Raw genomic sequence first — 27,112 nt, forward strand, 5'->3', positions numbered from 1 at the left:
AATACATGATTATCATGGAAATATATATTATCATAGTATATTATAATCACGGTAAAGTATTAAAAAATGTAGAGATCTTGACAATTATTTTATTGGGAAGAGGCAACAGCTATAAAAAAGCTTCACAGGTATAATAAAGTCCCTTTCACAATCTAGTCCATAACAGACAGAAATTGGATGTTAATTATAGTCATTTATAATGCGACATATTGAAATTATTATTTTATAGAAAAGGCTATGTTAAAGCATCATGGGATAATCATTTATAAAAACTTCAGCAGGATACCAATAGCAAAACCGCAATAATGTCAAAGGTTTGTAATAGTGTTTGTAATGAAAGACTACATTTAAAATAAAGAATGATTGAGGTTTTAAAGAAGTGGAAAGGCTTCTGAGCTTACAAAGGAGTGGAAAATTGAAAGGTCTCCCTTTAAAAGACCTTCCCTGTGGTACAGAAAAAAGCAAGATTACAGGCAAAGCCATTTTATTCTACACTGAACTTCTCAGATGTCAGCAGCGGCTTTCACACTGGCTGAAATTTATGTGGTTGATATAAATGCATTTCTAGAAATGCCCTGACATATGATTGAGGTTTAGAAAATGAGTGCCAATAAATGTAATGCATTACATGTAGGAAGCCAAAAAATATTAACAACAATTACATAAGGGGTGGAGTGAGCTCATCACTGTGTATGCTCTAATTAAATTGGCAAAGGGGACGTGGAGTTTTAAATCATGTAATGTGAAGCACTAGCCCAGAAAAGTTCAAAATCTATTTTTACATAAAAAATTGAATAAAGTATAAAGACAAATAAACCCAAAACTAAATTCTTTGCAGCATTAAAACAACAGTGATAATATACCTGGTTGCAGGTTGTTCATAAATATGTCGGGACATATTTACAAAATACTACTTACTGAAATGGTCACATGTAAGATGCAGAGTCTCATTTAAAATAGTGTCAGTGTGAGCTGTTGGATCAATGAGACTACAATGTTGCTAATTGTCAACCTGTAGGAAGTACAATAAAACTCTCACATATTGGTGTGTTCTGACCAAAGATTAGGAAAGTGAAGAAGTACCTACAGAGTATGTCGTGTTCGGTCAGAAACTAATTGACCAGAAATGAATGATGCATCTTGGCACAATAGTTCTTTGCTGGACTTGTCTGCTAGGATACTTATGAGGCATCACTGTTATCCTTACTCACAGTGTTCTATTAAATGCTGATTTTGTGTATTTCATGATAGCCCAAGTAACTTGTTTAGCACAAAAAAATCTTGCAATTTCCCTTGACCATATGCAATGTCACATTTGTCTTTGACACAGCTATAAACAGATCGGTTAACCTTAACTACACCTACACAACAAATGAGTTATGCACACTTTATGAAAAACATAGACTAATGTAAAGTGCGCAAAGTCAGTTAAGAAGTCACAGGACAGTGGAGCCAACTCATGATAAAGCTTTAGGTGTTTTTGAAGTCACACATGCACGAGTCAGGGGCATCTTCAACACTCAAAACTGCTTTTTTGATTGCGGGTAGGGTGTCACAGTCAATAAAATCTCCTCCTTTTTTCCATAGAACAGAGGAGGGCTTCCATGAGGACATTTGACACCATTTTCATTTCTGCCCCAGTGTTCAGTAGTGAATCTGCAACTCTAGAGGTCGGAGATCCATCCACAGAAGCAGACAGACTCTAAAAACGTTTTTTATTTTGCTTGATTTTTTTTTTTTGTCTTCAGATTACATTAAATGGGGTACCCTGTCAGTCGGGGCAGGCATGGTAACACAGTGGTAGTCACATGCCAGGTCCTCCCTCCGTGGAACTTGCATGTTCTCCCCATATTTGCATGGATTTCCTCCCACAATCCAAAGACCTGCAGGTTAGGTGGATTGGTGTTCCTAAATTTGCCCTAATTTGTGTGTTCACCCTGTGATGGACTGGTGTCCTGTCCAGGATTTGTTCCTGCCTTGATTACAACAACTACTTTTAACCAACTCTCTCTTTCTGATTATTTTTATTTTCTTATTTTCTCATTTAAACCTCTTTTGGCTTATTGGTAGTGTGGCCTGGGCAATCTTGTGGCCATGGAACCCCTGCAGATTTTTTTTTCCTCCAGCCCTCTGGAGTTTTTTTTTTTTGTTTGCTTTTTCTGTCCTCCTGGCCATCGGACCTTACTTTATTCTTTATTATTTAGTATTGTCTTATTTTTATATTTTTCTTTTTTCTTTCTTCATCTTGTATAGCACTTTGAGCTACATCATTTGTATGAAAATGTGCTATATAAATTAATGTTGTTGTTGATATCTCTTTCTCCTTTCTTTTTAGAAGCATTTCAGAAGCAATCTAGTTTTTAGTATTTCAACTTTTCTACCTTGTGTCTATTTTAAGTTTACAAATCTTTCAGTTCCTCTGTCTGGATGGATGGAAGTCTTAATGATTAAAGATGTTAAATTCATGCTATCAACAGCTTACACTACCAGGCTCAAGAACTGCAAGAATGAGGGAATTAAGTCACCAAAAAAACAAAACAAACAAAAAAAAAAATCACAAATTAATTTACTGTACTCTAACACCTGCATCTCTGTCAAACTTTTTATAAAAAATGTTTTAATTTTGCTGCTGCCATAACCCGACTGTGATCACTTGCTAATATACAATTTCATCACCATGTATGTGCATATGTGACAAGGTTATATGCCTTAATAAAAATCACAGAATCTAAATTGTCCAGAAAAGCACTATATAAATCTATATTTATATATATTTAATAGATTTATATCTATATATATAATAGATGTATACATTGTCACACATGGGACAAATGAGGTAGCTGGAGTGGACCAAGTGGAGGTAATTACCTGCTATGCCAGGGAGTGGTGGGGTGCACTAAACCTGTCTCTGTTATCTCTGCAGGCCAAATATAGGAAAATGTCCCTGATTTAACATCACCTCTGGCTCCGGTGCCCAGACTGACGTCACTTCCGGTCCTTGCACCCTGACTGACACCACTGCTGGTTCCGGACTAAATACATCATTTTTGCTTCTCGTCTTATAAAGCTGCCATGTTTGCTTATCATTTTAGTTCACTCTTGGAACTCAACAAGAACACATCTCTCTTGTTGTCTTTACCATTTTGCAGCTAGCGACAATATATGGGTGTGGTATAGCGGGTCCGCAGCTTCAAAAAAAAAGGCAAGGTTTTAAATCCATATAGCCATGTCATTCTCCTTGGGCACGATTGCACGATTGTGGGGAGTTAATGAGGTAGTTGGAGCGAGTCGCACCTGCACGTGTGGGTTCTCAATTGCTTCATTGGCTTCCTGCAAAAGTGATTAAGGCACTGCGCCACGGAGGCGCGGGTGGATGTATATATATATACAGGTCGGCACCAGGAAAGAGGGGATAGATGGATCGAGGAAAAGAGGAAGAAAAAGGAGGTGGAAGGACGGGAAAGAGCAGTCTTAGCAGGAGGATCTGGCCACCTGAAAGGAGGAAGCAGAATGAGCGGAGGCCCCGCGAAGGAGTGTCTGGTTGTGGTGCTCTATGGGCTAGTTCGCCGCACTGAACATCCAGGTGGAGTGTGGTGAGCAAGGCAAGTGTCCTCCCGAGGGATCTGAGGAGCGACTACATGAGTGCGAAGTAAGAAGGGAGGAGAGTCGTCCTTGGATGGTCTGGCCATGATGTCCTTAAGGCAGCCAAGACGGAGGATGAACGAAAGGAGCTTGTTGCTGTTGGGTCTCCGCTGGCTACGCAAGTTATGGGTGAGCCAGGGAGAATGAGAGAAGGAGGTGTGCTAAGATCATGAAGAGAGAGACTGCATTTTTAACATTGGATTTTAAAGGATTTATTTATTGTTTTTATCCCCACTATTCACTGTTTTTATGGATTATTTATTGAAACTGTGAGGCACTGTACTTTTTGTTTGGACTGTGATTTTTGTGTAACAAAAGCACTTTGGCACTTTTGCACTATCCCCTGGCTTCATTAGAGAATTGTCCTCATTTGTCAGTTCATCTCGGTGACATTACCGACGGTGTTGTTGGGTTCAAGAGCTCCCAGCAGTCGGATGGGAGCATGGAGCAAACCCGCATCATCACAATGGGTGGCTGCCCTAAACCTTTATCGCGTGTTGAGACTACTTCTTTTACAACATATATATATGGGCGGCACGGTGGCGTAGTGGGTAGTGCTGCTGCCTTGCAGTTGGGAGACCTGGGGACCTCGCTTCGCGGGCCCTCCCTGTGTGGAGTTTGCTTGTTCTCCCTGTGTCTGGGTGGGTTTCCTCCGGGCGTTCCGGTTTCCTCCCACAGTCCAAAGACATGCTGGTTAGGTGGATTGGCGATTCTAAATTGGCCCTAGTGTATGCTTGGTGTGTGGGTGTGTTTGTGTGTGTCCTGCGGTGGGTTAGCACCCTGCCTGGGATTGGTTCCTGCCTTGTGCCCTGTGTTGGCTGGGATTGGCTCCAGCAGACCCCCGTGACCCTGTGTTCGGATTCAGCGGATTGTAAAATGGATGGATGGATGGATGGATATGTATATACAGTCGACCCTTGATATACGACCGGCCTGACATTCGAACAACTTGGTTTACAACCAAAATTTTTGTTTTGAATAACAACCAACGTCTTGCGTTATGACTCGAATGCAGTCATGTGTACCCGCATGTGCAATTGTAAACAAACAGCCGAGAGCGTTTGTAAGCGTCAGTCGGAGCCCAGATACATGTGTTTGTGGACGTAATTTCGGTCAGTGAAGTGATTTATATAATTTATTTCGATAATTGCTAAGGAAGGAAGAGAAGGTAACGAAGGTAAAGAAAGCGATCACAATCGAAACGAAGAAGGAAATTGTGCGGAAATATGAGAGTGGTGTTCGTGTGACCGATCTCGCTAATATGTACAGCATGTCGAAATCCACCATCTCGACAATTTTACAAAGAAAAGATTTGTATAAGGAGGCTCCTTCCAAACAATAACCACCTTCTGTTTCATTCTCCTCCTCCTCCCTTCCTGCAACCCAAAGATGTCAAATTAAATGGTGAGTACAGTATGAAATTGTTGTTTCTGGTAGGCTAGGCACTTTTTATAACTTTTTGGTTAGTACATTAGAAAAATTATTATGAAAAGGTTAAGTAAGTGTTGCTGTGGGAGGTTCGGAACGCATTATGGGTATTTCCATTATTTCTTATGGGAAAAATAGTCTTGACTTACAACCAACTTGAGTTACAACCAGCCCTATATATATACGAGGGGGGACCCAAAAATAACCGGAAATATTTTTAAAAGGTGTTTAATTTAATTTTTACAAACTACAATTAGTCTCCTTCAAAGTTCTCTCCATTGGTGGAAATACACTTATCTAACCGTTAGTTCCATTGTTCGAAACATTTTTTAAATTCGTCTGAAAGAATACTCATTAATGCTCTGGTCGTTTCTTGTTTTACCTCTTCGACATCAGCAAAACGCCTTTCTTTCAAGTCTTTTTTCATCCGAGGGAACAAAAAGAAATCATACGGAGCTAAATCCGGTGAGTAGGGTGGGTGGTTTAGGGTTGTCATACCATTTCTTGCCAAAAATTGGCGAATGCTGAGAGCAGTGTGAGATGGAGCGTTGTCATGATGAAAGAACCAATCGCCCGACTCCCACAAATCAGGACGTTTCCTTCTCACACTGTTGCGCAACCTTCTTAACACTTCTAGGTAGAATGCTTGGTTTACAGTGTGACCTGCTGGAACAAATTCATAATGCACGAGACCTTTGACATCAAAAAAAGAAATCAACATTGTTTTCACTGTTGAGTTCACCTGCCGAGCTTTTTTTGCTTGAGGAGAATTTGCGGTTTTCCAATGACTGGACTGCTGTTTCGACTCAGGATCTTAACTGTAGCACCACGATTCATCTCCTGTAATAATTTTGGAAAAAAAATCTGGGTCATTATCAATCTGATCCTTCGTTTCACGACAAGTTTCCAGGCGACACTCTTTTTGATCTGCTGTCAGCAATCGCGGGACAAATTTTGCAGAAACTCTTCTCATTTTCAAATCTTGCGAATCTTCAAATCGGCCATCATAAAAAAACGACGCTTGCACAAAACTACTTTTACAAAAAAATTCACTGAACACAAGCACAACCTTCCAGACTGATGGCACTTGGCAGACTGACTTGTGAGGAGTGTAACTAGATCGCCCTAGCGGCCCAACCACATATTACAAGTACCAACCTAACAACAACAAAATTCCGGTTATTTTTGGGTCCCCCCTCGTATATATATATATATATATATATATATATATATATATATATATAGTATATATTTTTAAATCTATATTTGTAGCACCACCACAATATAAAAAGGAAAACAATAAAGAGCAACACAACATCAGTAATTTAAATTACAAGAAATGTTGAATGCAAGTTACAAAAAATAAGGACACAATGTTCATAATCATTTGTGCTCCAAGATGGAAACTTGCTGAGCATTTCTCTAGCAGGTCAGCTATTCAAAGTTATTAGCATTTATGAGGATCGAAGGATCGATAGGCAGCCATCATGGGAATATTAACAAATGTACAGTATCCCCACAACAATAACACACTATTATCTAAAAATGTTTATTTTCTTATGAATATGTCATCACTGCAGTGGGTTGGCACCCTGCCCAGGATTGGTTCATGCCTTGTGCCCTGTGTTGGCTGGGATTGGCTCCAGCAGACACCCGTGACCCTGTGTTCGGATTCAGCGGGTTGGAAAATGGATGGATAGATGGAATATGTCATCAAAATTGCACATAACATTACCTGATCTACTGTTTTACTGTACATTGTATCCAATGTGATGATAAATGATTTTTTCTTACCTTATACATTGAAGAATTTTGTTTCCCTTGTATCCAGGTCAGATCATTAAAGTCAACTTTCCAGAGCATCTTTGAGGCTTTCTCTTGAAGTTTATATTTTCTGCAAAAGAAATTTTGGAATATGTGCACAGTGCAAAACTGTTGAATTAAAAAGGACTACCTAGTACCTTTACTTGACAAACTGCTTTGTGTACATCTTCATAATGTTGCTCATTCAGTACTGTTGCGAACTAAAAATGCACCAATTTGGAAGTTGCATATGAATTCCAACATATCAAAAATTAAGCAAAACATTTAATAGATTGTTTGTTAAATGCCAACACTAACACTAACTTCACTAGATGTTTAGTTTTGATTTAAAGTGGAGCTCTATTGATGATCCATATAATAATCAGATGTCACCCGAGGTCATTTAATAATATTTACAATAGATTTTTTTATTCCAACTAGATTTTCTTGAAATTCAATTTTGTCATAGTTTTTTTGCATTGAATGCTATCAAATAACAAAGTTATTCATATTCAGATTGACCAAAATTATTATATACAGAAATTTTTCAACGTTCCTTGTGAACCTAATAAAAAAAAGAAACATATGTTCTATGTTTATTCATGTACAGATGTCATACTATTTATTATTTTTTATTTACAGCAGAACATTTTCCAAGGCAATAGGAAAAAATCAATATTACGTTAAATCTGAATGCATGCCAAAATAGTCGTTGGTTCACAGGCATCTGAGAAGATAAAATTTTGTGTATAGTGAGTTTGGTACAGAAGTACTTACATGAAAAAGTAAAAATATGACAAAACCACAGTAAAGAAAAGGGATGAATTAGACTGGAAAACTGCAGATATCCAAAGGAGAAGCAAGAGCTAGTGATGGTAAGCAATCATGAGATGTTTATAAAATCAGTCAATAGATTTGAAGTAATCATGGGAAGCTTGTTACAATGGAAAACAGTGTAATTTTTAGGTTATTAATCCTGGATAAAATATGGATGGACTCATGACTTGATGAAGTGAGGAGCAAAACCATTAAGGAACTCGCACATTAGGACAAGAAATTTAAAATACAGTAGATTCTACAAGCAGTAGGGAGAAAACAAAAAGAGTAAAGCAGAATAACATGAACATTCTTACAGGCAGATTACATTAATTCATACACTGAAATCTGTAGGTTGTGGTCTACTGTAGCTTCTAGTATCTCAAAGCAGAAAAGAATGCATAGATTAATGCTTAAAATGTTTCATTTAAAATTATACTGTGGGTGTATGCATAATTTTACATTCAGTCTTCAAGAATTTTATGCAAAAAGAGCCAGAACAGACTGTACTTGTTAAGGAGACTCTGGTCTTTCATGTATGCAGCAAGCTACTGAAAATGTTCAACCGGTCCATAGTAGCCAGTGTGGTGTTCAGCGCTGCAGTCTCCTGGGGAAGCAACTTGAGCTCAAAAGAAACACAATGTCTGAACAAACCTATCAGGAAAGTCTGCCCCATCACAGATCGAACCCTGGAATTACTGGAGGCTGTCGTGGAAAGGAGGATGGTGGCAAAATTGAATGCCAGCATGAAAAATACCTCCGCCCTTGGAGCACTTTTAGCCACAGGCTCATTCCACCATGGTGTGCTTAGAAGCACCTCTGGGAGTCTTTTCTGCCCACTGCTATCAAACAATTCAATGTTTCCTCCTGACATACATCATTCAAAATTTCTTTTTTAAATATCTACTCAATATACATTTATTTATTTATTTATTGACTGATTGATTAATTGTATTATTTGTCCTGTGAGTCTTTATCCTTGTTTTTTATGTTTCTGCTGTTGTATGCAGTTTATCTAATATAATATAATAAAGGACATATGTCATTGATGTTTTACCAAAACTATTTTATAGTGCATTAATGAAATACTACAGAACAAGAACCAATATATGGTTATAGACAACCTTATGAACTTTGGTTTACCTATCTATGCTGTTAAGAATGGCAGAGGCTATTAGTACTTTAATACATAATATTTAGAATCGATAATTTGCTCAAAAATGATTTAACATTAGCCCTGGTATCTAGTCACAAATTATCATACAGTACTATCTGAAGTGAAAAAAATCTTTAGTTAGAGCTGGAAATCTTTACATATGGAAGTTGAGTCCCGAATTGACTGCACATATGCTACGTTTCGTATGTGCCTTTTAATTAGTTCCCAACAAAATTTGGAAATGGCCAACTATTTACTATTCGTCTTTTAAATATATCCTTAGATCAAAACAATATTTCTCACTGAAAAATACATGTAAAAATGCTTATAATTACAATTATAGTTTTACTTAAATCTGGCTTTCACTGCTTCAGTGTTTAAAAAAAGACATCCATTAGACTGAAAATAGAAATCTGCCCTTTCAGAATTTGTTATTAGACATTACATTTTCTATAAAAAGAGAGAGAGAGAGAGAGATAGAGAACATTGACTGATATTTACAGTACATTCATTTTACACAGAATTATAAAATATTGTGCTTTACACAAATCACATTTAAATGTCTTATCTTGAAAACAATATTCTGATTAAGGCTTCTGCAAAAAATACAATAAATTTGGTTTAAATGTGTATTCTTATAATTTGAATATGTAAAGCATGCTAGTACCTTATATTGCTTATAAAGTTTGAATGTGGTTTCATGCAAGCATGTATACATGGTAGATGATATGAGGGACATAGCAATTGTGCAGGAATTCTCCACCATAGGAGTTGTAGTTAGTTATATAATTGAACTGACATGTCTTTTCTGAATATATATAATTATGCACTGTAATTTTATCAACATCCAATTGGTTCCTTACCAAACATTATTTATCGCATGGTACTTCATTTTAAAACACCAGTTTACTAGGACTATATTTTTTTCACTTAATGAACATTACAAAAGTTAGACCTCTTTTAAAACTGCAAGACACTGAACAATTAATTGATTATTTTGTTTTTAGTCTACTAGATTACTGTAATGCAATCCTAACAGGACTACCTAAGGAAGACACTGTTTGGTTGTAATTAATGCAGAATGCTACAGCAAGAATCTTAACCAGAAAGAGAAAATCTGAGCACATCTCACCAGCTTTAGCATCATTATGAATTTTACTCATGTCATTTAGTGTTGTCTTTAAAATACTACTAATGGTGTATAAAGCATTAAATATTCTTGCCATTTCCTTTAATTTTGAGTGCCTGTCCTATCATACTTAAAGTCATAACCTTAGACCTCCTAATGGTGGTTAGAGCCAACCTTAAAAGGAGTGGTGAGGAAGCCTTTTGCTGTTGTGCAGCAAACATCTGGAATACTGCGCCAATAGAGATCGCCAGACTAATACTGTGGAACATTAAAAAAAAAAAAAAAACTGCTAAAATTACATTTTGTTAATATGCCTTTTTCGTAGCTACATTTTAGTTATCTTGCTAGACTATACAGGCACAGAATTATCAGATTCTTCAGGGATTTTCAATCATTACTAATCTCCTCTTGTCTCTGCTTTCTTTTCTTGTTCTTACGCCATGACCACCTGACCAAGGCACTCTCCAGCCACTTGTGATGCTGGAGTGAAGGCAAATGCCCCAGCTGTCCACGAGAGTGACTTCATTGAATCCTCTCAGACAAAGCCTGTAAACAATGAGGAATGATTCAAGCACATTTACGTTAGGTAGAACTCCCACTGATCTTTGGGACTTGGAACCCCTGCAGATTTTTTTTTCTTCACTTTAACTGGAGTTTTGCTTTTTCTGACCTCCTGGCCATCTGACCTTATCACCAGAATTATCTTTAGAAACGTACAATATGATATTGTATATAAGGATGCTAGTCCTCTAATAGTTATATACAGTATCTATGTTTTATAAGGTCATATGGATTTATTTATTATCTTTGTTAGTTATTCATTATTATTTTTACCTAATCTTATTTATTTTTTCTTTTCTTTTAACTTTCTCTTTAACATCTTGTAAAACACTTTGAGCTACATTCTTTGTACGAAAATGTGCAATATAAATAAATCTTTCTATCAGGTTTCCAGGACTTAAAACCTGTGTATTACAAGCCAACTTGACTCACACAGTTATCTTACCAAACCTAAACCTCTACATCTCCTTTCATCCCTGGTATAATCAAAACTACTTCTTTCACAGCTCTCTAGACTCCAGTGCCTCTGCAGTGATGAGGTTGACTTCTGTAATGAAGTACTCAGAATGATGAGTTTATTCATCAAATGGAGGATACCATTCTGAGATTGTGGACACGGCCCTCAATCAAGTCAGGAGTAGACCCCATAACATCCACTTTAACAGGAACCCAAATAATGAAACCTGCATCCATCTGGTCCTCCCATTCCACCCTAACACTCTTATCTCACCCACATGTCATCAAAAAAATGTCCCAATTTTGCAAAATGATCCTTCCACAGGAACCTTTTTTCCTAAACCTCTTTTGCCTTCCATCGACCACCTAACCTATGCAAACTTCTCATTCACAGCTAACGTCACAGGGGAGAGCCACATTCCTCACTAGGTACATTGAACTGTAGCAGGAGTCAGAGTGTCACTTGGAACTATGTCACCCACAATACCCTTGTATCTGGTCCCTTTGGAAAATTTAATATTAAACAATGGGCCTCTTGCATGTCTAAAAATCGTATTTACTGTATTTCCTGGAGGAAGTGTCTAGCATTCTACATAGGTGAAACAGGGAGACAGCTAGCAGACTGTTTCAGGGAGCATGTTCGAGCTATTAAAATCAAAGGTATTACAAAGCCTACTTCAGAGCACTTTACATTCCTTGATCAATTGCCACACTGATCTTTCTGTTTCTTTCTTGTCACCAGGCTTCAAAAACCTTTTTTTAAATAAAAACAGGAGAAGCTAAGCTCATTTTCCGCCTGTGATAGCACATTTCTCCAAGTTTTAATGGTAGACTAATGGCAGCTCCTCTAAGGCAGCTGTTCCTCACCTACCCTCACCTGTTGTTTCATCTGCTCTGGCATTGTTTCCTCCTTCCTCTCCTATACATATTACCTTCTAATTCCATTTCAGTTTCATACTTGATGAAGGCTATACAGCCAAAATGCTGTATCTTTAACTTTGTTTCTTTTTCATTATGGAAATAACATTTAACCTTGTAAGAACAGCTTTTTTTTTTGTTTGGTGAAATTTATTTGGAAAATTATTTGTATTAGATAAGGTCCATTCAGTTTCTCATATCAAAGAAAAAAATTAAGACAAGTATACAGAAATCTGTACACACAAAAATATAAGTTATATCAATCTGGAGTCCAAGCAAAGCAATCAAACTAGTTCCTCGTGAAATTATATGTGGAATGAATGTATGAAGAATGATGCCTTGTATGCAACGAAGCAGAAATTATTGGAATGCAGCAATTTAAGATTTATGCAAAGTAAGAGGTAGAAGGTGTTAAGCTTTTTAAATGCAGTCTTATGCCTGTGAAGATATGAAAAAGGCCTTTAATCAACATGGAAAATTATATTAAGGGATGTAAGAAAAAAATAAACAACATGTTATACATCTGAAAGTGTTAGTATTCTACCGACCCAGATGAAAACATGCACTCTATGTACCACACCTAAAGACACATATTTTTTTCCATCTTGTGCATCTAAAACAACAATGTTTTTTTTGTTAAATAAATATTTATTAATTTACAAGCGTAAGAACTCTGCTTGGCTTTTGTTTAAAGAATGTTATCAGTAAGGTGACTCATTATCGTAATTAGAAGCAAGTCATTATTTCTTTGTCTCACCACTATCTGTTAATCTTCCTTGGAGAGACTACCTCCGAGCTTATTAATTCACAGTTGTTTTGTCCTCTGTGTACTGCTTGGAAATCTAGACGTATTGTAAACTTGCATTAGTTAGGAAGGCCTGTGACCTATATTATACTGTTAAACCAAAAGGCACCTGCTGCATTTCATTAGAGCAATGGTGCTAAAAACCTACACATAAAACAATTTATAATCTGAGTCTTGGGAGATAGATTAATATGTTATATCCTGTAAAAACTAAGGGAAGCTGAGACTTTTCTCCCATAAACAAAAGCACATATATTATTCCATAAGAGAAGATAAGGGATACTTTACTTTAAAATGAATTCACTTGAAATCAAATTATTTAATTCATTTTCTCAATGATGAAATGTGGAAGTTACCAATAGATGTTAAAAAAGAGTTGCTCTAATGTGTAACTGAAAATTTTAAATACACAAAGTTAAAACTTCTCAAAATAAAAACATCATTGCATATACAGTATATGCTCATGCCCTTTCTTTTAATGAGATTCATTTTGTAATCAAAATCAGTAAATATTATTTGTAGTTTGCTTAACAAATTTGTACAATAAACCATCATCCAAAATAACTCCTGATGCTATTGATTACAGCTGAAAAAGGAACATTTACAACATATTCAGTTTCCCCTGTGTATGTATAGTACTACTAATCAGATATGCATAATTACAAGGATACTGAATATCACTCTGTCAAACAGATGAGATCACCACCACAATTCAAACCACATGAACATTAAGTACCATTGGTGCCAGATGTTCTTTTCATTTACATGAAACAGCATTATAACTAAGTGCACATATTCTCAAACCTGTGAGTCTCGTGAGTGTTTAATGAGTTATGGTGTAGGGTGACATAGAGAAAACATTTAAGGTATGACACAGGTACTAACTACTCTTTTAGAATGGAGAAACACCATCCATCCATTATCCAACCCACTATATCCTAACTACAGGGTCACAGGGGTCTCCTGGAGCCAATCCCAGCCAACACAGGGTGCAAGGCAGGAAACAAACCCCGGGCAGGGTGCCAGCCCACCGCAGGGCACGCACACACACACTAGGAACAATTTAGAATCTCCAATGCACCTAACCTTTCGGAGGAAACCCACGCAGACACGGGGAGAAAATGCAAACTCCACGCAGGGAGGACCCGGGAAGCAAACCCAGGTCTCCTTACTGCGAGGCAGCAGTGCTACCACTGAGCCACCGTGCCGCCCCGAATGGAGGAACACCCACCAGAAAATATCTGACATCACTTCTGGGAGAACAATCATGACTTCCCCCACTTTCATCTACACGACCAAATAAACCAGAACTTGATCACAAGTAGGCGTTCAGTCTAAAACCAACTAACCAAGGAGTCAGACCTCACAGCACCTGGTGACTTGAACTTTGGTGGAGATACACTGAAATTATTTGTTTCTTGGTGTTATCATAACTTGATTCCTAATACAAGAAATTGTATAAGGCAAAATACAGAACAAAAAAAAAAAAAAATGTTAATTTTTCTTTTTGAAACCTTAAATAGGGCATTCTCTTGGACATGGGAACTTAACTCTCTCTTTTTTCATTTATTCACAGTATATTGCTGTACCAAAACATATAATATTTTCATGCTTGTTTAATTTAATTTACAGGAGCCTGAGTATCGATGAGCATACAGTAAGAATCAACCCTGGACAAGGAGACAGTCCAATCCAGGGATGTACTCACAGTACACACCTACACAGGGTCCAATTAAGAATCATCAATTAACCTTACATACACATTTTTGGATGAAAACCACAGAACCAATAAGAAAACCCATGCAGCTACATGGAGAACATGCAAACTCCACAAAAACAATGATCGGACACAGGATTTGAATGCAGAACACTTGAAAAGTAAGGCAGTAGTGGTAACGTCTGTATCAAAATGCTAACTTCTTCTTCTTCTTTCGGCTGCTCCCGTTAGGGGTTACAGCGGATCATCTTCTTCCATATCTTTCTGTCCTCTGCATCTTGTTCTGTTACACCTATCACCTGCGTGTCCTCTCTCGCCACATCCATAAACCTTCTCTTGGGCTTTCCTCTTTTTCTCTTGCCAGGCAGCTCTATCCTTAGCATCCTTCTCCCAATATACTCAGCATCTCTCCTCTGCACATGTCCAAACCAACACAATCTTGCCTCTCTGACTTTGTCTCCCAACCGTCCAACCTGAGCTGACTCTCTAATGTACTCATTTCTAATCCTATCCATCCTCGTCACACCCAATGCAAATCTTAACATCTTTAACTCTACCACCTCCAGCTCTGTCTCCTGTTTTTTGGTCAGTGCCACCGTCTCCAACCCATATAACATAGCTGGTCTCACTACCGTCCTGTAGACCTTCCCTTTCACTTTTGCTGATATCCATCTGTCACAAATCATTCCTGACTTCTCCACCCATTCCACCCTGCCTGCACTCTCCTTTTCACCTCTCTTCCACAATCCCCATTACTCTGTACTGTTGATCCCAAGTATTTAAACTCATCCACCTTTGCCAACTCTACTCCCTGCATCCTCACCATTCCACTGATCTCCCTCTTATTTACACACATGTATTCTGTCTTGTTCCTACTGACTTTCACTCCTCTTCTCTCTAGAGCATATCTCCACCTCTCCAGGGTCTCCTCAACCTGCTCAGATCACAATGTCATCAGCAAACATCATAGTCCACAGGGACACCTGTCTAATCTCGTCTGTCAATATGTCCATCACCATTGCAAATAAGAAAGGGCTCAGAGCCGATCCCTGATGTAATCCCACCTCCACCTTGAATGCATCTGTCACTCCCCTTTAAATACATATTTACATCTAAGATTTAAAAAAAACCTTGCACTAATTGTTGTTTCGCTTGTGATCTACACAGCAACTTCCACCACGTTGCCCCTCCTTTGGGTTGTAGATTATTTCTCAAGGCTGCCAAGGACTGAATAACTGGGAACTGACTCAATATCTCAGTACCACCATTTTTAATTCTGAATTGTTTACAAGAAGAAAATGACTCATAGTCAACCCAGGGTCACCTTACACATGGTGGTTCTAGCATAGGGTTCAGTCCTCCTCAGCTCTGGATTGGAAAAAGCCACTTTGGAAAACAAATTAAAATAGTAAAAAAATAATTAATTAAACTAAAACCTTTTGTAGGACTTCTAAGAGGTTCTGGTAAACTTTTCAATGAATCAGAAAGATTTGGTAGGGTACTCTCAACATGACTGGTCTCACCAAAGGTAATGGAAGCATTAACGTAAGTGAGTATATTGTCAAGAGCAGGAAGTAGCACTTTCAGAAACTCCTTATCTCAGTGGATTCTTTCTCCTAAAAGGCGGCAATGCAGGAAACAATGGTTGGACTACACTGCAGTAATTAAAAAAGTCCATATTGGCGAGACCACAAAGATGGATGTGATTTAGCAGAAAATGCTGAAAGAAGTGGATATTTTAGAAGCATTTTGTTGAAGATTCATTTTCAGTGTTGCATGGAATGCAGGAATAATATTGTGGAACTGTTGGGAGTGCGGTGATGGCCTCCATATTTAAAAATGGGTGGCAAGAAGGTTTGTTCGAGTTATTGAGGAGTCACGCTTCTCATCTTCCCTGGGAAAGCCTATGCTGGGGTACTGGAAGGGAGATAACATTTTTATTATGACTCTAAATCAGCCATATCACGGAAATCGAAAGCATTGCTAGAGAGCATTAAGCCCTGTATACATGATCTTTTTGCATTTTTAATCTAATTTGTTGGTCATTACAAGGAAATCATAGCTATATGTGAGAAAGATATATGAGAATGAATCCATATGCCAGTTTCACAGGCAGCCTTGCCTCCACTTTGTAAAAACTGATTTGACAATGATTTTTTTTTTCCTGTTTGATGATCTTAAATATTGGAAGTGAAATTTGCTTATAGTATAAGTTATGCATTCTAACTTCCATAAAGTGTGTGACGCTATCTATAATAATGAAACAATGTATAAGACTTCAGTAGTTTATCATTACAGCTAATCCCATTTGTAATTTAATTTCTTACTTATTTTCTTATTTTGACATTTTATTGGCAGTCCTTTAACCTATGATAGCATTCTTCCTTAACATGGCACTTAACTCATTTTTAAATGATACAAACTGAGGCTCTTCTAGCAAAGCATTCACATTCCAGCTAATTTGTTGCTTTTATATTTATTTTGTCCCTAACCCCCTATTACTATAGTTAATTACAGAAATCTATTGCACGTTTTTATTCTGAGTTTAATTTGCAAATTATCTCTCTAGAGTTGACTTGACTTTATAACCTACTGAGTCTGGCAGGAGACCAATGGCATATATTCTGTGGAAAAAAAGGTTTTTTTTGTTTTTGTTTTTATTTCACCACTGGATGGCAGTCTTCTCTTGGAATATAATCTCACAGTATACAAGACTTCAGTAGTACACTGTGTTTTTAAAATGAATGCATCCATGGAGGTCTTCACTTAGTCTCAGTTGCACTTTGAAACAATGACTTGCACCTAATCCTTTAACTTTATCTTTATATTGCCAAATTCAAACAATAATGCAGCCTTTTTAAGCTATAAATACAAAGTATGCGTCTAAGTATTTAAACACTTTCATGTGTTAAAAACACGAAAAATAATTTTTTTAAAATCTGATATTCAATATTTAATGATGATAATAGACACAAAAAAGGATATCTTCATCTAATCTAAAACAAAAAGTTTCTTAAATATGTTAATTGAATAGATTTTTAAAGAGCCCTGTATTAAAGTCAACTTTATAAACATGGGCACATCCTCTAACAATTATCACAGAAAACTGACATTTTTAAATAGTTTTCAATCAGTTTCTCGCATCTGCTCTAAAGCATTTCTCAGCCGTTATAATATTTGCTTCAGTGACTTTTTGCTAATAATGCATTCACAAGACAAACCTATGGGAGATTTTACTAATGATATATCAAAAATTGGAAACCAGCCAGATATAGATGTTTTTTAAGATAAAACAGTCAATGAAATCCCCAGGCTACCTTGCATTTCCTCAGCCCACAGGTAGAAAGTGACAGGATTCAAACTGCCTTCATACATGCACTTTAATTAAAAGCCTCCTTCAGTCACAACATATTGAGGTACAAAATAAAATGGCTCTGACGCTACGGATCTGTGACGGCAATTGGAAGGTTGTCTGTGCGAATCCTGTAAATGCCAGCAGTGATCCCACTCCGTCAGGCCCTTAACCTGCAATTGCTCTGTCCTGGGTATGACGTTAAACTGCATCCAGCCCTGTGAGCAGGTCCTCCAACTTGCAGGGAAAAATTGAGGGTTGGTGGCAGGATTGTTCCACTCCATTCAAACTAGTGTGGTGCTGAGGTGTCACCCATTGCACGGCTGCACTTGGGACCTAATTTGGGATCCTGAAGTGGTCCATTGTGTGGTAGGTGTGGCAACATACTGTATCAGTGCATGCTCCCAACCTCCCTCTCTCTCACTCTCATGAAAACTGTGAAGTAATGTACATACATTCAGCTGGTAGCAAATGTCCTACCTGTAAATCAGGCTCAAGGCAACTGTAACAATGACAAACAGGCAGCCCATTACTCCTGCTGCAATAATGATGCTGTTTGCACCTGAAATACCATGAATGAAAAATTAATATTGGGCCCTGTCCCAAAACTTTGCAATATATCTCTATTTTTTATAACGATTTAAACTCAATTGCATGTAAAAGTACATACTTAATGTAATAAAAAAGAAAATATGAGTACAGTTGTAAGAAATTATACCAGCATGTGTGAATAGACAAAAAAGTATAACCTTGAAACAATCTAAAAGAGTTACTAAACATTCACTGCAAACATACCAGGAGATTAGACCTGGATAGTAAAACCAATTAAAACAAAAATAACTTTATTATTCCTTGTTATCTAAGAAAACAGTTTCTAATTTCTTTTAAATAATATGAAGCAGATTTATACCCTGCAACGACTTGGCACTAAATCCACAGTTTGGTCCTACATGCGCCCAGTCCTGCCAGGTTGGGCTTGAACCCTCATGATCCTGAAGATTAGGTGCAGGTTAGATAATGGATGCAGAAATCGAGGATAGTACATTTATGACTGACATTATCAGAAAAAATTACTTCACTGACACAAGGGTACAAGTCTTGGTTCCTGTAACTTGTCTATTTTAGTAGTTGGGTTAAATTTACATAAAGGCTTTCAAGAGAAGAGATAGAAAATCCAGATGAATTGATCAAATTAAAGTTTCAGATAGACCAACAGAATTGAACATTTTCAGTACAGAATTCAAGAATGACAAAGTGAAGATACCTTTTTGATGGTTGTTACAGAACTCTCCTTTAAATCCACACATAGGAGTATCCAATGGAACACTAGCTCTTCCTCCTGGCCATAATATTTGAAATCCAGGAACCTGTTCATAGGTTTTCCTGTTTCCAAAGTATTTGGCTACAACCTGATAAAAAACAGCTAATTAACATAATGAAATATATTCAGTTTTTAAAATGCTAACTCTTTGTGGCCAGGCTAGACATGGAGTTAATTTCTATTGCTCTCTATGACTGCTCACATTCTAAAATGGTGATTCTTAACCATTTTTGAGTCACAAACCCCTTTAAGAATCAGATGAAAGCTATGGACCCCTTCCCCAGAAATATTCATCTGTATGGTGACTGCTATTTTTCTCACGTGATGTTTCTCGCGCAACATTTTTCTCGACATTATTTTTCTTGTGTGTTATTTTTCTATGAGTATGTAACTCATGCATTAAGCTTAGGTAAGATGAATACTTGCAAAAAAAATTAACGTCGAGAGACATAATGCACAAGAAAAATCATATTAGAAATTTCACGTGAGAAAAATCAACAGTAATGGGCTGAATAGTGAATATTAATTTTATATTAATTAATTAATTTTATATACATTTTTATCTGACCCCATGAAACCCATCCATGGACCCATAGGGGTCCACGGACCTAGGGTTAAGAACCTCTGTTCTAAAAGGACAATAAAAAACAAGAACAGGAACAACAGTCTCCCTTGCTGTGTAACATGACAACAGATACACCTTATTCATTCAGGATACTCCCCATGCCTGAATACCAAAGACCGGAAGAATGTATCTGTGCCAGTACCTGATTTTACAATGTAATATTTCTTTTTATCCTTGTCTGAAGTCCCTAATCAATTATTTAAGACTCATTCCTGGTTTACCTAAATGACAGGATTTGTAGCTCAATATATTTTTATATATGAAATAGGCTGATGAATTGGGTTAGTTTAATATTTATCACAGTTTAAAAATATACATATACAGAACATGTGCATATACAGTATGTGGTGTACTTATTTCAGTTATTTAATGTTAATAGCAAATAAATGCACATTCTTAATTAAAGAAGAAAGCACTTCTTACAACACATATATTCTCAATACTCATGCCACTACTTAGTGAACATAGTATAAAGTGACGAAAGCTGCCAGCTCCCAGCTCCAAGGACCTTAATTTAATTCTTACCCCAGGTGGTCTGTGTGGGCCATCCTGTGCCTGCATCAGTGGTCTCCTGTTTTATGTCCCAAAGACATTCAGATTAGGTTAATGTGAGTGAACAGAGCAAGTGTACTCAGCTCTGGGCTACCATGTAGGTCCTACAACACATCGCTCCTTACTACCATGTAATGATTTAAAAACTAGATGGATGTTATTGGTTGAACATGATAGAAAAACTATTAAAATAAAAGTGTGGAAGTGTAAGCAGTTCAAGTCTTTATTAAAACAAAGTAAATGCAATCAATATAGTATTTTTTCATAGTAATGTGGTAACCACACTGTGTATAAAGACAAGCTGGGTAATGAAGTAGGACTTAATTTAATGTCTTATTACCAACCATTCATTTTCTAAACTTGCTTTATCATTTACACGAAGAAACCAGATAGATAGATAGATAGATAGATAGATAGATAGATAGATAGATAGATAGATAGATAGATAGATAGATAGATAGATAGATAGATAGATAGATAGATAGATAGATAGATAGATAGATAGATAGATAGATACTTTATTAATCCCCAAGGGGAAATCCACAAATCATCAGATCTTCCTACCATACCAATGTCAGGCAGAATGATAAAACCAATCCCTGATTGGACACTACTACATGCAAACTCCAACACAGACTTTTAAGAACTGCCAATTAACCTGACACAATTGTCTTTGAGATATATCATCACCCTAAGGAAATCCACACAGTCATGTGAATGACACACAGTCAGTGACCAAGTAATGAACAAAAAGGATGTGAAGCAGCTTCTTTGACCTGAGTGAGACCATGACAGCCTATGTTTTATTACCCTAAATGTGCTGCATTTGCACACACCACATTCACTACCATTAATGGTAATGATACTTTTATGTCTAAAGGAAAAAAACACTTTTTAAAATAATAAACCAACTTCAAAGTAAAAAAGCTGGTATAAACCTGAAGAAAATGAAGCAAGTTATAGGTAATTTGATGCTAGCCATTCACAGAGACCCTAGTCGAATATTAATAATATTATTAGATGAGAAATATCTCTTACCACAAAGGATCCATTTTCATCATTTTGAATTTGATACATCATATAATCAGATTCTCGGTCCCCATTTTCATCGATTGTAACATCCCCTTGGATGCCTTAAAAATAATAAGCATACAGAGGATGGTAAATATGGCCTCAAACAAGATAATGGAGTCTTGACAATGTCTGCCTTGTAAAGCAGCACATTTTTAAAAATGTTTAACATGGTGCAGTCTACTAAGAACAGATCATTTGTAACATATTAACTCCATGTATACAGTATGTGCTTTTGCAAAGTAAACTTAGTTTTCCACCGTGTGCCTCATGCAAACATATCTGCTATATGTGAATGTTGCATTTGTAAGAAAGGTTGCAAAAGGATTAAATTATAGTACAGAAAGTTAATTTTCCTAGAGTCTAAAAATATGTTTACTTTGTGGAAGCTAGGGTGTGCCACAGATCCCCAAACACCAAACACAATGCATTAAACAAGTCCCGGGTTCAAAACAAAGAGGATTTATTACAAGAATACCTCAGTATAACAATTATACATGGTGTCCCTGCTTTTCTCTGCTCTTCTGTACACTGCTACTACTGTGAGGCAAGAGCTGCCTGTCTCCGCTCCTGGTGCTTACTCACCTGGACAAAGAAGTGTGGTCTCTTTTATTGAGGACCCGGGAGTACTTCCGGTGCCAGAGACTCTGCTGTGGTAAGCACTTCCAGGTCATATGGAAGACCCAAAGCACCCCCTCACTACCAGAGTAAAATTCCAGGCATTCCATGCTGGTGTCCGAATGGGCACCAAGACCCAGGGCTGCTACAACTTAACGACTGAAGGGGACAATAATCTAGATATATTGTTCTGCCCTTCTGTGCTATTGGTGTCCATGCCAGGTAAAGATTCCAAACCAATTCCAGCTGGAATGCCGCTCCCAATGTGTCGTTCATCACAACTTATCATGATGTTAAAAATGTGCATATACAGTATAATACAGGAAGTACTCCAAATTGGAATTGCATTGGTATACTATAACAGTGACATCAGTACAAAAAATAATTGAGATTATTGAGGCTTCATTTTCAAATTCAAATTCACTGTTATGTATACATAGTTACAGCAAAATTCTTTCTTGCATGTCTCCCACAGACTAATAATAATAATTCTTTGCATTTAGATAGATAGATAGATAGATAGATAGATAGATAGATAGATAGATAGATAGATAGATAGATAGATAGATAGATAGATAGATAGATAGATAGATAGATAGATAGATAGATAGATAGATAGATAAATACTTTATTAATCCCAAGGGGAAATTCACATACTCCAGCAGCAGCATACTGATAAAGAAACAATATTAAATTAAAGAGTGATAAAAAATGCAGGTAAAACAGACAATAACTTTGTATAATGTTATTGTTTACCCCCCTGGGTGGAACTGAAGAGTCACATAGTGTGGGGGAGGAACGATCTCCTCAGTCTGTCAGTGGAGAAGGACAGTGACAGCAGTCTGTCGCTGAAGCTGCTCCTCTATCTGGAGATGATACTGTTCAGTGGATGCAGTGGATTCTCCATTATTGACAGGAGTCTGCTCAGTGCCCATCGCTTTGCCACAGATGTCAAACTGTCCAGCTCCGTGCCTACAACAGAGCCTGCCTTCCTCACCAGCTTGTCCAGGCGTGAGGCATCCTTCTTCCTTATGCTGCCTCCCCAGCACACCACTGCATAGAAGAGGGCACTCGCCACCCATTTATATAGCACTTTTCTCACTAATCAAAGCTCTCAGCAATTGCAGGTTAAGGGCCTTGCTCAAGGGCCCAACAGAGCAGAGTCCCTATTGGCATTTACGAGATTTGAACCGGTAACCTTCCGATTGCCAGTGCAGATCCCTAGCCTCAGAGCCACTACTCCACCCGCTAATGAGAGTAATACACTTCAAACAATAAACACAATGCATACAACACCATACATTATGGTATACTGAATATGACATCAGAGTATATATACAAGAAATGTTCATGTAGTTGTCAGTAACACAACAGATAGCTGAACAGAAGAGAGCTGTGTGACGAGAATATTTTATGTTGACTTACTGACAGAACTCAGGCCCACAGAAGACTGATTCTTGCTGCATTAACTCAGTTTTGTAGCTTAGTTTTTAAGAAGGTGATTTGTTCATCCCAAGGTCTTAGACTAACTACTGGTATTCATTTACTTGGTGATGACTGATTTCTTATAGCAGTTTCTGTTTACAAAACTGCCTCAGAAAAATATCCTCATGAGAGGTGACATTTCAGAAAACACCTATTTATTTATTTGTGTTAAAAGTCTCTCTAAAGAAAGAAAAAACCTTCTACTTTATCAAATTACTTTACCTAAAACATTTCTTGTAGCTCTTCATTTAAACTGCCAACTAAACAGGTACCTTGAGATAATGGTGCCAGTCTAGTTATAATCTTAAGACAGCACCCATAAAAACAAACTTAAAACTACGAACCTTCACCAGAAAAAAGTAAAGAAATGTATAGAAGATTAGTACGGTGTAAACCTGGATTTTGAAAGACCACGTGTAGGTCATAAGACGTTAAAACCAAACTTTGCTATTACACAAAAATAATGTAATGTAATCAGAAAGTGGAATTGAGTCAGAGTGTTCTTAAATGATAGTTTGTATTGTTTAAAAAAATGCTGACCTCAACCCCCAAATTTTGATGCCCTAGGCGACTGCCTAGTTCACCTATATGGTAGAGCCAGCCTTGTTCTTAACAAGTCCATGCAATCATTCAAGTGGAGGTTCATATCTGTTGATCTTTATTTTATGCTTTGCATCTTCTCTTCACGTTTACATAGGTAGAAAAACATTTCCGATTTGCTTTCTGTTTAACAAGACCTGTAATCCAATAACGGCAAGCCTTAGGGCATTAGGAAAAAAATGTTTTAATTTATAATCCACATGTTTATATTCTGTTACTTGTAAATTGAAAATGATTTAATATGTTAATTGTTTACGTTTACTTAGATGTTTAATGTATCAGTCATTTTATTCCTTTTTTAAGTAGTATATCGAGCATTTTAGGAAGATGTCACATTTTTCTGTCATTTGAATCATTTACAGTTGCAAGGAGAGTATTTTGGAGGACATCAGAGGAAGAACAAATATGGAGTTTTTTTGGTGGGTGGAAGTTAGAAGATGTTTGTTGTAGGTAACAAGGAGATGGGACTTTTCTGATAGGGAGGAGGAAGACATAAAATGTAAGAACATATACAAATTCATATTTATCTGTATATAGTTTGTGATGTTTATATTTCAAAATTATGTGTTGTATTTATGTTGCATGTCATTTAACCATACTTCATCTGTGATTATGGAATAGGAAGCTGGACTTTTAAGTGAAGTCCGCTTAATAAGAACATGCTTATAATAATAATTTTTAATAGATGAATAGCAATTGTTACCAAAAGGATAAGCACTTGGTCTGGTTTGGCTAGAAAGGCTAACCGTTGCAATGCATGGTTTCTTGCCATACAGTCATGGACTTCTGCTGAGGCAATTTCTGGCTAAAGCACCAGCTTGTACTAGCTTGACCCCATAATTACTGTCTTAAATCAGGACAAAAGACATTAGAAAACTTAACTCTTTTAAAATTTATCATCCAAAATTAAGATGCAGAGCTTCAGAAGTTCTCTAGCGTTGCATGAATGAATAGAATCTTTAAAAGATCTTCTCTTTCACAGACACACACTTATTTTGGTTGCCCCATTTTTCTGCACTCACAAGGAGGACTTATCTTGCCAGACTGTTCCTTAAGTATGCAGCAGGTTGTGTTGGGAACCAGCTGCTACAAAATCACTGACACTGACTCTGAGGGTGATGCCATTGGATTCTACTGAGGCCTGGATGCCTAAGGAAGCACTCGCTGTGAAGGACCACTTCGTTTTTCAAGATTACTATGCTGCACCTGTTATCAGAGAATTGAGAGAGAGTTTTCCCAGCTTTTCCTATCCCTATTAAGTTTGAAATGATTTCGGATTTCTATGTGGGAACAGAAACATCCTCTAAGATGACATTTGTCATAGTACAAGCAGTAGAGAAAGGAACTTAGCTGTTGTAGTCTTTACACACGTGTGTCACATTATGAGACACCAAATTGAATATTGCATTGATTGATAACTGTTCATTTGACTTGCCTATCAGCCATATGAGGTGTTTCATAGTGCTGAAATAAACTGGGTGGAATCCCTTTGGGTCAATTAGAATTAATTCAGAAAGTGACATAACCTGAACGTGGAGTATTATTTTAAGATGGTGTGGTAGGAAAGAGAGCAAGCAATTATATAAGAGAAAGGAACAGTTGCCCTTTCTAGCATTGTTGCCACCTGCTTCATGGCCACAAAGACTTTTATTTTAATTTGTGAAAAAATCTTCCATTTTTGAGTTTGCATATTCACACATGGGTTTTCTCGTTTCCAGTACTGAAATTTTCTTGACAAAAAGATATAACTATGTTTAAATGTCAGTCCTAAATCAACATGGAGTGAGTGTACCTACAAAGGATTAGTGCCCTGTCCATGGTTGGGTCTTGCCTTTTACCTAGTGCTCTGGTTGTTTGTGACGCCATTATGAAAGTGCAGATTCAGAAAACAAATCAACTAGTTGGTGTATTTATTTGTGTGTATACATAATTTATACGACATAAAAATATGTAAGTGCACGCTATAAAAATTATGGGTAAAAATGGCGTTTTAACTTTGTATTTTATTTTTAAATATGGCAAAAAGGTAAAAAGATGAGACATTCAGAACTATTAAGTAGTTAAATATGAAGGCTATTTTTTCTTTTCATATATACATCCATCCATTATCCAACCTGCTATATCCTAAGTAGAGGGCCACAGGGGTCTGCTGGAGCCAATCCCAGCATGCAAGGCAGGAAACAAACCCCGGGTAGGGCGCCAGCCCACCGCGGGGCACACACACCAAGCACAATTTAGAATCACCAGTGCACCTAACCTGCATGTCTTTGGACTGTCGGAGGAAACCGGAGTACCTGGAGGAAACCCATGCAGACATGGGGAGAACATGCAAACTCCACGCAGGGAGGACCCAGGAAGCAAACCTGGGTCTCCTAACTGTGAGGCAGCAGCGCTACCCACTGCGCCATCATGCCACCCTTCATATATACAGTGAGGTATAATGAAGATTTTACTCTCTACATTAAGTTTATTTCAGGGGTTGACACAGACCCATCCCTTTTCCTCTAATTCTTATTTTTTATTCAGCTCTGAATTTCTCCCTCTCTCTTGCCCAAACATGCATATAGAACATAAATTGTTTAAAAAAAAAAAATACAGTAAGTTAGAGATTCAGTTATCAGACCTGTGATGCTTCGCCCTCTCATTCTGGCTGTAATTTCAGAGCCATTGTAAGGATCTTTCCCTTCTTCCAGAACTTCGTGCAAAACCTGTGCATACAGCGTCACTGAGTCATGCGAAATGGCAGCCAGAACCGAGACCTTCAAAAGGATAAATTGCCAAGAATTAAAGCTCCGCTCAGTAATTGAGTTATTCATTTCTACAGTTGTCATTCATCTGATTCAAAAAGTCACAGCTGTTTTCTTTCAATTTTAATCAGTTTTAAAGTAGTATTTCAAAATGATGTTTTTCTGATCTGTCAGATCCTAAAAATATCTAAACAAGGTTGGCTATGGATGTCATAGTGTACTCATCAGAAAATGTCAAATTGAAAATGGAAATATTTTTTCATTTTTGAAGTAAACATTAAATCAGGTAAAAAAAAAAATCTGAAGGCTA

At 37.2% G+C, this 27,112-nt stretch overlaps 1 protein-coding gene across 1 annotated transcript in view; it reads right to left on the reverse strand.

Moving 5' to 3' along the window:
• Positions 1–27,112, reverse strand: part of si:dkey-37g12.1 (atrial natriuretic peptide receptor 1) — a 169,383-nt gene that overhangs the window by 66,455 nt on the left and 75,816 nt on the right. The window contains exons 9-13 of the mRNA XM_051928534.1: positions 26,679–26,814; positions 21,320–21,414; positions 19,048–19,192; positions 18,264–18,345; positions 6,865–6,964 (exon numbers count right to left, since the gene is read on the reverse strand). Coding sequence (XP_051784494.1) covers positions 6,865–6,964; positions 18,264–18,345; positions 19,048–19,192; positions 21,320–21,414; positions 26,679–26,814 — 558 coding nt within the window. The remainder of the gene's footprint in view (positions 1–6,864; positions 6,965–18,263; positions 18,346–19,047; positions 19,193–21,319; positions 21,415–26,678; positions 26,815–27,112) is intronic.

The sequence above is a fragment of the Erpetoichthys calabaricus genome, chromosome 5 (genome assembly GCF_900747795.2).
Source record: "Erpetoichthys calabaricus chromosome 5, fErpCal1.3, whole genome shotgun sequence".
In the NCBI taxonomy this organism is placed as follows: domain Eukaryota; kingdom Metazoa; phylum Chordata; class Cladistia; order Polypteriformes; family Polypteridae; genus Erpetoichthys; species Erpetoichthys calabaricus.